The sequence below is a fragment of the Micromys minutus genome, assembly GCF_963924665.1.
Source record: "Micromys minutus genome assembly, chromosome: 1".
Lineage (NCBI taxonomy): Eukaryota > Metazoa > Chordata > Mammalia > Rodentia > Muridae > Micromys > Micromys minutus.
In genome coordinates this window covers 103,315,074-103,327,523 of record NC_137969.1, presented here as the reverse complement: position 1 = coordinate 103,327,523, position 12,450 = coordinate 103,315,074, and the positions used below count along the sequence as shown (strand labels likewise).

At 41.2% G+C, this 12,450-nt stretch overlaps 1 protein-coding gene across 1 annotated transcript in view; it reads left to right on the top strand.

Annotated features, from left to right (window-relative positions):
* SPIN1 (spindlin 1) overlaps positions 1-12,450 on the top strand; it is a 47,855-nt gene that overhangs the window by 29,860 nt on the left and 5,545 nt on the right. The window contains 2 exon segments of the mRNA XM_080914188.1: positions 5,560-5,813; positions 10,054-10,287. Of these exon segments, the coding sequence (XP_080770314.1) occupies positions 5,560-5,813; positions 10,054-10,287 (488 nt within the window).

The following is a 12,450-nucleotide window of genomic DNA, read 5'->3' as shown; positions in this document are numbered from 1 at the left end:
GAACATGGAACACTTGTCATCTTGGTTAGCTCATTTAGGTAATGTGGGCTTTCCTCAGGCATTGCTGGTGTTCTCAGAGGGTTTACATGAAACCAGGATGACTCAAAGAGACTGTTCTACCTCATCTGGTTTTTTATGTTGTCATTAATTAATTAATTAATTTTAATTTATTCTTTTATGTTATAAATACACTGTTGGTGGCACCAGACACACCAGAAGAGGGCATCAGATCTCATTACAGTTGGTTGTGAGGCACCATGTGGTTGCTGGGACTTGAACTCAGGACCTCTGGAAGAGCAGTCAGTGCTCTTAACCACTGAGCCATCTCTCCAGCCCCCTTTTCTTTGTATCATTACATTTTCTCCACTCTTGAAATATGCTCTCATCCAAAGTTTTTCCATTTCTTTAAGAGAATTTCTTTAATGACCTTTCCTCTGTTTTTCTGCCACTTTTTCTCAGTATTGAGAGAAAAGAGTTTTCTTTAATCACAAGAACAGATACTTCTTGGATTACTTTTTTAGTGTTGTCTGTGTGTACACATTGGGGTAGGGAAACATACTTGCATTTGGAGGCCAGTGATTGACATTAGGTGCTTTTTAAATTTATGTTGTATATTGAGACAGAGTTTTACACTTTTAACTCAGAGCTTGCCAGTTTACTTGGTTTAGCCAGCTTTTCCCAGGGTTCTCATGGAATCCACCAAAGTGTAGTTGATGTGAGTGCTAGAGATCAACATTTACATCACATCAGGTTTTTCTCCTGCTTGTTCAGGAGGCCCATTACCCACTGGGTCATCCATCCGCTTCTTGAGTATTTCCAGTTTCATAGATTCTGGAGCAGTGTAGCTGAAAGTCTCAGGGGTAACTTGTCATTCCAGTGTTTGTTGTTTTAAGATTTAATTTTTATTCTTTGAGAATTTCGAACAATGTAATTTGATCATATGCATTCCTCCTGATCCCAGATCCACCTTTTCCACTCTCACTTCCCTACACATCAAACTTTGAGTTCTTTTGTCTTTTCCTTTTAAAACGATATTTTCATTATTCTTTGAGTATTTTATATAATGTAGTTTTGATTAAAATATACTTCCATCATTCCTCCTCCTTCCAGCCATTGTTCCATAGCCTTTTCTTCCATCCCCCATCAGTTCATAACCCCTCGTAAATTGAGAGCCTCTTTTCTGGTGTTTGATTTTGAGTAAGCCACTGTAGATGGCAAAGTCTTGCTCAGTGCTTGGGACAGGACATTGAATTGTCTTGGATCCCTTGTTTCTGCTTTGCCTGGGATTCATTATGTATTTGACAGCACAAAGATGCATGGGACTGTTGGAGCAGGGCAGGGGCCCTTAGCAAGGCCTTCAAGCAACCTGCATCCCTCTCCACCCTCATTGGAAAGACCTGGGAGTTAGCAGCAAAACGTCTTCACGTTCTTATTTATAATTGAAGATTTCTTTCACGTAGTTGGTGATCAAACCTGTTGCTTGGATATGTACGTAAGCATTCCACCAATGAATGAGCTTTGTCCTTTCCTTTAACTTTAATAGCTGTATTGTTACTTTGCTGTAGTGATAGACTATAATTACTTAGTCCATAAGGTGTCTTACTAACATCTTTCTGTTTCCTCATTAACTGTGTCAGTGAATATTCTTTTTTTTTTTTTTTTTCCAGTAAAGCCCTAAACATACACTCCCTTGGGATATTACTGTTCTGCATGGAGAGACTTTGACGTGTGGTGCCTTACTGATTCACAAGAAAGATTCTCTGTTTCATAAACAGTTAAAAAATGGAACCCTGAACTGGGCATGTGTCTCAGTTACTGTTCTGTTGCTGTAAAGAGACACTACAATGAAGGCAACTTTAAAAGTAAACATTTGAGGGCTTGCTTGCAGTTTCGGAGTGTGAGTCCATGGCCATCATAGTGGAGAGTGTTGTGGCAAGCAGGTGTGCATTGCAATAACTGAGAGCTAACATGTTACCCACAAAAGTAGGTCAGAGAAACAGAGAAAGACTGGGTGTGGCATAGGCTTTTGAAACCTCAAAGCCCACTCCCTAATGACACCTTTCCTCCAAGCAGGTCCACACCTCTAGCCTTCCTAAATAATCCACTGGGAACCAGACATTCAAATAGATGAGCTTAGGAGGCCATTCTTATCCAAATACCTTACACTGCGCACCTTGTTTCCAGCACTCCGGATTCAGAGGCAGAGGATTACTGTGAGTTCAAGGGCAGTCTGAGCTATCAAGTGAGACCCTGCCTCCAAAAAATGAAAAGGGGTGGTGAGGCGCCATAGCCAGAAGAGATAACTTGACACTAAACCTGGTGATTTGCGTCCTATTCCAAGAACCACATGGCAGAAGGACAGAACTAATTCCTGCAAGCTGTCCTCTGATCCACACATGGACACACAAGTAAGAATAAAGAGAAAATGGTACTCAGCCACGATATGTATTGGAATCAACATTTGAAGTAAAGTAGAATAAGTTAGAAAAGCCTACCTTTACATACCAACTTAGGACTTCATGATCAGACCGTGGAAATGAAAACCATCTACAGATTCAATACAGTTGTCCATCAAAATCCCAGTGATGTTTCTTGTTGAGAATTAGAAAAATAACTAGAAACTACATGTGTGTAGAAGACCTCTTTTGAGTCTGAGAGTTATTTAGTAGTTAGAAGCTTTTGATAGGTTTATTGAAGTTTTTCTTCTCTTACATTGAGAATTGTGTTAAATCTATGTCAAAACAGTTCCATATTTTGATTGATTCGCAAGTACTGTGAGACTAACATATAAGTTCCTTACACCTGAAGTTGACCTGGGAGGATTTGTGACTATTGGAGGGAGTAAATAAAGTATGTTATCTATCAAATAGTTTGTAGACAGTAATATTTCATCATTCATTGCAATAAAATAGTTTATATTTAAGTGGACAAAATATGTCAGAACTACACAAACACTTAAAAAGATGTTTTTTTCATCGTGTAAAGGTGCAGCACCATATCATAGTATCGTTAGAAGCAGCTGTCAGCTGATCTGCCAATTCAGTCTCAGCTACTTCCTGCTGTTAGGTGAGCTTGAGTCTTGTGAGTTGTACTAGAATCACCACCATCCATTGCTGCTCACCCCTGAGGGAGCAGCTGTCTCCACTGCATTAGCAGTCTCAGTAATAAGTGGTCTTGTGGGAACTAGTGAGAAAGCTCAGAGAAAGTGTGCTTGTCTCACAAGCCTGGTTACTGAAGTTCAGTTCCCTAAACACATGTAATGTGTAAGAAGAGAATCAACTCTGACCCCCTCAAGTGCACTGTGGTGTGCACATGCTTGTGTGTGTATATGCTGATGATGTTGACCTTTGACAGCAGGCTGTACGCAGCTTCTGTTACAGTCGTTAACACCTGCCACCTCAGGTTTTGCCCTCTGCCTTCCTTCACCGCTCATGTCTACAGGAACAGAAACGTGGGTCTGTTTCCTTAGATTCCTCTAGGTTTGTCTACAGGGCCAGATCCTCTCGGTTGTCTGTTTCTTCCCTTGCCTAGCCTTTTCACGTTGATTCTTACCTAGCTATCTCATTCTGAGCTTTTCTGTTCTGTGATACATGTTCCTGTGTAAGGATTCTCTGGAGAGAGAACCAATAGAAGATAGAAGAGCCTTATGAGATTATGAGAAATTGAGTTATACAATATAGAGGCAAGGAAGTCCTCAGTATGCAGTGTGTGAGCTAGAGGCTGTAGAGAACTGGTGGTAGAGTGCAGTTCTAGTGCAAAGCTGGAGAACCAGGAGCCAGAAAACCATATTCCTGCCTGTTGTGTTCAGGCCCTCAGCTGGTTGAGTGAAGCCCTTTTGCTCGGCTGAGGTCACATTGTTTTTCCTCAGCCCAGTAGTTCAGATACTGACTTTCCAGAACATTCTCAGACAACACCCAGAAACATTCAATCTGGGCACCTCTCTGCACAGTCAACCGGACAGCTTCTCTTTCCTTTGCTTAGTGCCAATAACAGTTTTATCTAATTCATGGAGATATTTTCCTGGCCAACCTCTTGCCAATCACAACTCAATCAAGAACAATTCTTGCCCCTTTAAGGTACTTTCACATATTGTCCAGCAGGACTCCAGAGTTGGATGGAAGAGGAGAGGATAGGCAGTTTGCCCCCTTTGCCTCAGATTTCCCAAGCTTCCTCAGCTTAGCTTATGCTGGCTTATTTCAAACATGGCTCTTCCTTAGCCACCTGTGTCTACTGCTTTGTTCGTTTGGTTGGTTTTCTGGATCTGCTTCTGAGCTTAATTCCTGGCTCTGTTCACACCCTACTTAGTCAGGGTTTTACACTCCAGTGGGGTGGCCTGGGGTCATGCTCTCCCTAGGAAGAAGGTGTGCTGCTTTTCCTAGAGGTTTTAAGGGCAGGGGATTTTTTTCCTCCCTCCCTCCCTAGGGCTCAATGCTTATTGTCTCAGAAGTCCTTCCTCATGTTTTCAAAAGAGGCCAATGTTTCCAGAACCTCTGGCAAGGCTAAGAGCATGAAAACAATACTTTTAAAAATATATCTTTAGCTATTGTGACTTTTATGATTGTCATATATATTTGTAAAATGGGAAGGAAGCTTCTTCAGCCCTGTTTTGCTCTTAGCACATAGCAGTGTCTATCAAGTTGGTTTGGCCTAAGTTGCAATCATTGTCTTTTGTCCTTTTATTTCAAAAGGGTCAGGGAGATGACTGAGTGGGTAAAGTGCTTTCTGAGTAAGGACCTGAGTTTGGGATTTGTTCCTAACTTCAGTTGTTTGTGGGTATGGCATAGATAGGTGGGTCATGAGAACTTACTGCTAGCCAGTCTAGCTTACATGGCAAGTTCTGGATTCAGTGGGAGACCCTGCTTTGAAAATAAGGTGGAGAGCAGTAGAGGAATCCACCTGATAGCACCTCTGACCTCTGCATGGACATACATTCTTGTATGTGCATGTGTGCACAAACAAATAACCAGAGTATTCACATTTTATATAAATATCTAATTATTAGTGGTACAGAAACACCAGGGTTTAATGTTAGTTACTGCAATATTTTCCATGTTAGTATTTGTCATAAACTATTAAAATGTGCTTGTGAGATATTCTATTCTGTGAGGAAATTGTGCTTCTGGAAGAACAGTAGTGCATGCACACACAGTCCAACTCATTTACAGGCACTTTTAAAGTTACCAGGGCATAAGGAGGAGTGAAATACTGTTTTTACAATGTGCTTGTGAGTGCCCCCATCATACACGTATGTATACTACATGTGTGCCTGATATCTGAGGAGAGCAGAAAAGGGCATTGGAACTAAGTACAGGACATTATAAAATACCATATGGATACTGGAAACTGAATTTGGGTCATCTGCAGAATCGGCAAATGTCGTTACCTACTGAGGCATTTCTTTAGCCTACTGTTTTTGAAGCACATTTTGTTACGCAGCTTGGGCCGTCTTCAAACTTGCAGTCCTGGTTCACCAGTAGGAGTTGTCTGTGCTTTAGGAACATGTATAATGAAGAACATATGCATTCCTGTGAGAATAATACATTGTATGTGTGAATACAGAAAACATCGGACCAGTGTGGGACCAAGCAAGCCTGTGTCCCAGCCCCGGCGGAACATCGTAGGCTGCAGGATCCAGCATGGGTGGAGAGAGGGCAACGGCCCTGTCACCCAGTGGAAGGGGACTGTCCTGGACCAGGTGCCTGTGAATCCTTCCCTGTATCTTATAAAGTATGATGGATTTGACTGTGTTTATGGACTAGAACTTAATAAAGATGAAAGAGTTTCTGCACTTGAAGTCCTCCCTGACAGAGTTGGTAAGTTCTTAAAGTTATTTTAAAAAGATTATTTTTAAAAGTGATAATTGAATGCTTTTTGATTCTCATTATCAGTGTTTGACTTGTATCAAATCTCATGCACCCTTGATAAACCTCACTTACAAACACAGAACAGATGTTCTGAAGCCATACATCTTCAGAAGCCATACATCTGAAGGCCTGGTGAAGGGTATGAATATATGTGGTTGACTAGAGGCTTCCAGTCTACCAGCTGTTGAGTGTTGTCCGGGATCAGCATTGGCGCGTTGCTATGGTGTGTTGACTTCACGACTCTGTCTCGGCTTGTCTCACTCTTTGCCTGTCATGGTGGTAATTGTACTTGGCATTGCAGCAGAAGCCTTGATGTCATGTCATGTGGTCTCAGTTTTACCTGATAAAAAGTACCTTAAGGTACAAAGTCTAAGCTAAGACTAATGATTATTGATGGCAGTTTTAAGTAGGATATATACAAATAATGTTACTCAAAGGTATATGTTTCAGAACATTTTACTTAAAATACTGGTTTATTTTCTTTATGTCTTTGTGACTTTGAAAATTAATCCCCACAGAACTGGCAAGTCTTCTCATTCTAGTAAAGCACAATTTCGTTTTCACAAAGTTTGATGTTTATGTTTTCAACTCTTTTTTTTTGGGGGGGGGGGGCAAGATCTCTAAATGGTTATAGCTCCATCTAGGGATGGTCTCCAATTCAGGAGCTCAAGCCTCCTATCTTAGCCTCCTGGCTGACTAGCTGGGGTGATAGCATGTTGCCACACACTTGGCACTACACATTTTAATCTGAGGTCAGGCTTCCCACTGGAAACGTGGATGTTGAATGTCTTGTTGGCACCTTAGAAAGCTGTAACCATAACTACCTTGTTTCAGTTGTGTTAAGTGGTGTTTAAGAGGTAAGATGAGTCTTCTGACCTAGTATTTAAGTCTGTGTCTACCTTCCAGGGAAAGACTTGCCTCTTCATAGGACAGAAAGAAATCATGTGAGCATACCTGGCTGTGTATTATCAAGGGCAGCATATTTTTTTTTATAGTTTTCTCTTGTCTGGTGTTTGTCAGATGACATGTATTATGGTTGTAAATTAAAGCAATTTGAAGAGAGAAATAGAAATGGTTCATATCAGTAAGATAATAAGTGTCTGATGCAGTTAGTAAGTACTTCAGTGCTCTTGTAGCTGGCCTCGATCACTGCCATCTTCCTGCCTCGAGCTATGGAGGGCTATGATTAAAGGTACGAACAATTATCCTTGACTAGATACTTAAAAATCTTAACTAGGATGCTCACTGTGAGAGTAGAATCTAGAAAGTTATTTGCTTTTTGAGGAAACAGTCTTCTAGCTCAGTCATGTGTACATTGGACTGTATAGTGATGCTAGAGGTGGGGAAAGAGCTAGCTGAAGGGCGGTGAAGACATCAGTGGTTCTCAAGGCAAGGCCTGTAAGGTGCTTGTTACTTTCCTAACATTAAGATAAGCATTTGTCCCCTCACCCTTGTCATTTTTTGTTTGTTTGCCTAATTCAGACCTTAGACACAAACACATGCACGTACATGCACACACACATAGGAGCCAAGCATAATCAAAATAAATATTAATTTAGAGGGAAAGATGGCTAGTGTGAAACTTAACAGCCAGAGCAGGCAGAACTTACTATTTAGAACTATTTGTTTGTAGTGTATAGTGTTTAACATGAGCATGTTAAGTTGTGGAGCATTTCCAGAATCTCTTTATCTTGCAGGTATAAAACTCTCTAATTGTTAAGCAGCTTTCCCCCTTTCTCCCCAGCCCCTGGTGCCCACCATTCTTGTCTTTAGGAATTTGGCTACTCTGTATACACACCTTGTAAATGGTGTCATAGAGAATTGAGTTTTTTCTGACTGATTATTTCATCTAGTGCCGTGTATTCAGGGCTCATTCACAGAGTAGCATGTGGCAAGAGTGCCTCCCCTTTCAGTACTGAAAGTCATACTCAGGTGTATACATTAGTAGCCCATTTTGTTTATCTATGGGCCCTTCCATGTTGGAAGCTCTGTGAACGTACTGTCTGTAGCTGCTGTGAAACCTTCCTGTTCTTCTGCGTGAAGAACAAAACCACCTGCCCAGAAGTGTTTTTGCTTGACCAAGGGGTCTTCTAATTTGTGTCTTTTGATGGAACTGCCAGTGTTTTCCTACGTTGTTGACCATTTTACAGTCTCACCAGCAGTGCACAGCGTTTCAGCTCTTGGTTTCTGCCAGCATCACTGTGTTTTCTGTTGTGATAGTAGTCATCAGTAGGTGTAAGGTGCACAGTTAACAAGGTCGAGTGTACCTGTACTCTTGTTAGTCATCTGTATATCATCTTAGCAGAAATGTTCCTGCAAATCCTGTTTTCTAATCAGAAGAGTTGTGCTATGGTGGTCCTCATTGAGGAGCAATAGTTCTTTGTGTATTCTTAAGACATATGGTTGTAGTATAACAGTTTGAAGAGTTCGGTGGTAACTGTTTCAGGCTATGTTGCAATTGTCCCTTAGAGCAAGTTATAATTTGTATCATCATATGAATGAATAGCTAGAATTATCTGGAGAAAAACTTAAGAATTTTTTTTTTCAACATCAGATCATTGTGGGGCTGGATCTCATATAACTGAAAGCATAATAGTTTGTATGAAGTTGTTTTTAAAAACTACTCATTAAGGGAGTCAGAGATAGCTTAATATTTGCTGAGCATTCAACAGCCAGTTCAGCACCCACTGAACAGGACAGGCATCCAGCAAATATCTATTACAGCAGCTCTAAGGGATCCGATACCCTTCTCTGGCCTTTACACACATGAATACACACATACACACATAAACAATATCTTAAACATTTCTAATTAGACTTTAAGATTTGCAAAAATGTGAAATTATTTTACTTTTACCAAATTTTTAATGATTGCTGGTTTGAAGAAGTGTGTGTGTGTGTGTGTGTGTGTGTGTGTGTGTGTGTGTGTGTGTGTGTGTGTGTGTGATGCTTATGTGCTTCCATGAATGTTTTAAATGTTGTACAGGGCAGATTTCATGCTGTTTCTGATTGCTGTTGCATATGTGACACCATGAAGAAGTTGTATGTCCTGAGTACATTGAGTAGCAGTATACTTGCCAAGAAAGTCCAAACTTCTTTTCCTTTTGATTTTAATAGAGAAGCTGGGTGAGTGACTAGAAAGGAGAACTGAGTGGTCTGAAAAAGTTGTCTAGAATGTGAGGACTGGAAAGACACCCCTTATACACTGTCCTGTATTGAAAGCAACACACACAAAAACAACCCTAGTAATTCTTCACCTGCTTTTTGTATGAATGACAAGTGTAGACCTAGGGCTGTCCCTGTGTCCCTGGGCCGTGTCATGGTGCTACACAGGCAGCCAGAAACTGTTCTCAGCGCTAGGAGCAGAGATGGTGCTGCTTCATGGTTTATCCAGACACTACCCAGGTCAGCCGCTCCATAAAACTAAATGACTTTAGGTAATGGAACTGCTAGCTAAGAACAGAGCAGCACATGATGAAGGCAGTGCTGCCACTGTCCATAGTTGTCCTGGAGAGCTTTAGGGACCTTGCTGTGGAAATAGCCTGTCCCCTAAAGAGAGGAAGAACTTTGTTTGGATAGGTTGAGCCTACCTCAAGCTGAGAAACTGAGGGGCTGAAAGGATGGGGGCATTTAAAATGACAGTTTTCTTTAGGGACCATAGTGATCACTCTAGTAGATGTTGAGAATAGATTGTAGGCATAAGAATAACTTCCCAGAGCAATTGTGAGAAGTGAACCTGCTTCTTTAGAAATAATAACAAATGCATGTTAGGTTAATTATTTGTATTATGTATGTGAGGGTGGGTGGGCACATGGAGGGCTCAGACGACTTCACATGATACTAGGAAGAGGCAGCATGTGTACTGGGTATGAGGACTCTGACTCGTAGCTCAGAGTAACTGCTAACCAACCAATAATGAAACCATTTACAACCTGTGGTTTGGATATAATACTGAGCAACTGAGTCCAGAAAGTAACAAAACAGATTGTTACCCACCTTGGGGCAGATTTCTTCCCTGTTCAATTAATGTCTGTGCTAGACCCTGGCATTTGGTTTGATAGTTAGTTGCTTATCTGATATCCTTTGGCCACTTGTTCACTAATAATTGCACTGGCAAAGCTCAGTCTCCTTAGGTGAACTGAATCTTGTTGGTCACACTTGCTGAAGTATTTTGTTCTTTTAATTCCAGCAACATCTCGGATCAGCGATGCACACTTAGCGGACACAATGATTGGCAAAGCGGTGGAGCACATGTTTGAAACAGAAGATGGCTCTAAAGATGAGTGGAGGGGGATGGTCTTGGCACGGGCACCTGTCATGAACACGTGGTTTTACATCACCTATGAGAAAGACCCTGTCTTGTACATGTACCAGCTCCTAGATGATTACAAAGAAGGCGACCTCCGCATCATGCCCGATTCCAGTAAGTCTGACACATTGGCAACTTTTGGCTTTGAGCATTTGAAAGGAATTTGTATTTTAACTAAAGTATTTGAGTAACAGGTTTGCAGGTATGTTTTGGGGTGTTTGGGCTTTTTGTGTACATAGTAAAAAATTCTTTTCCTGGTGAATCTTTAAATGATAAAGTGATTACTTGGAAAAGTTACTTTGAATTTTTAGGAACATTTCAGTGTAAACTTTTTTAATTAATGGAAAGTATGTGGCCATGCAGGAAATAAAGTCAATTCGTTGTAAGCCCAGTCTTACCTCCTTCTCTCAGATGATTTATTTTGAAGCAGGTCACCAAATTGGTAATTTAATCTGTGAATATTGAACTTGCAAGAATACTGGTTTCAGAAAATGGTTAGTTGGAGCCTTGAGATAAGTGCTCAGGAGGGGTCTTGCCGTGAGGCTCTGTGTCCTCCTGAGCATCACAGAAACGAGACTGAACGGGAGAGAACTATCAGTAGCAGCTAACTAGACTTAGGAGACTGGAAGTGGGGTGGCCGCATGGGATTATGGTTCTTTGAGACAGCCAAGTAGCAGAGGTTGGTCTGGAATTTATAAATTAAACTGGCCTTGAACTTAATCCTCCTGCCTCAGGCCTCATAGTGCTGGGAATAATAGGAGTGCATAAAAGCCTGTGTTTATGCAGGTTTTGCTCTAAACATAGAACAGTTTCATTTTGCTGTTTTTTTTGGTTTGTTTGTACTATAAAGTCAACCCAGTGCATTTCAGTATTTTGCAGCTGTGTGTGCTTCTTCTTGTCCATGCAGTTAGCTTCTGAGCGTTGCCGCAGAAGCAATCTTATCACCCCACCCCTGTTTTGAGATGGTAATTTAGGATGATCTTGACCCTTCTACATAATGGAGATGACTTTGAGTTCCTCATCCCTCTGCATCCACCATGCCCAGCTTTCTTATTTCTGATCTCTTCCTTTACTCACAGCCCTGAGCAGCCAGGGATTTTATTTTACTGCTGTGGACTGCCATGTGGATGGTCTTGTGTGGCCTTTTTGTGACTCAGTTTTTATTTAGCATGCTTTCAGAACTTCCCATGCTGGAGCATGCTTTAGGATGTATTCTCTATAAATGATGATCAAGTATAATTGTGGATTATACGATATTTCATTTGTCTAGCTGTTGACTCATATTTAGGCTGTTCCTGTGGTTTAGTTACTATGAATATTGGTGTTTATTATAAACACTGTACTGATCCTCAGTCGGTGTGTGTTTGTATTTTTCTTTGTATGTTCTTTGAAGTGGAACTCCTTGGTCTTGGTGCCATGTCCAGGTTGTGTTGTGTATCTGTACCTCTCTCTGTACAACTAGCACATGCTTGTTTTCATTCTAATAGTTCTACTGAAGATGAACGAGTTTCCCATTGTGGTTTACTTTGTGTTTCCCTGGTGACTGGTGATGTCACAGTGATCTTTTTGTATACTTAGTGGACGTTTGCATATCTCTGGTGACATGAATTCTTAGAGTCAGTATTCTAGGTACATCTCTCTTATTAGAAATCAAATTCACTGATGTTCTTCTGTGGGCTGTCTTTTCACTTGGTGGGGGGTGCATTGCAGCAGATCTTATGTCGCTTAGGCTGACCTGTAGGTAACTGTATGATCCAACCTGGCCTCAAATCTCCATGTTCCTGCACTGAGATCATGTCCCTGTGCTGGGATTGCAGGTGTGCACTGCCCTTTGGCCTGTCCTTTCTCATCTTCTGTGGTCGTGGACACTTAGTCCAGTTCATCTGTCTTTTGTTCCTCCTGCTTTGCTGTTTTCAGAATTGCCAAATCTAAGAGCGTAACTTTAGGCCTTTTGTCTTCTTTTAAATGTTCGCAGTTAGACATGTTTTTAATTAACATGTAGTGTAGTGTGAGGTCAGGATACAAGAGGTTAACTCATTCTTTTTAATGTAACTTCCCGTGTGACTGAGCACCATGTATTGACGAGACTATTCTTTCCTCCATAGCATGGCTTTGACATCTTGTTAAAAATCTTGGCCGTGGATATGTGAATATGTCTGGATCCCCAGTTCTGTTCACCTGCTTCTGTGCCTCTCATTGCAGCTCCCACTGTAGACCATTGTTTTGTAGTAAATGTTGAGATCGGAAGTGTGAGATCTCTGCCCTTTCCATTCCAGG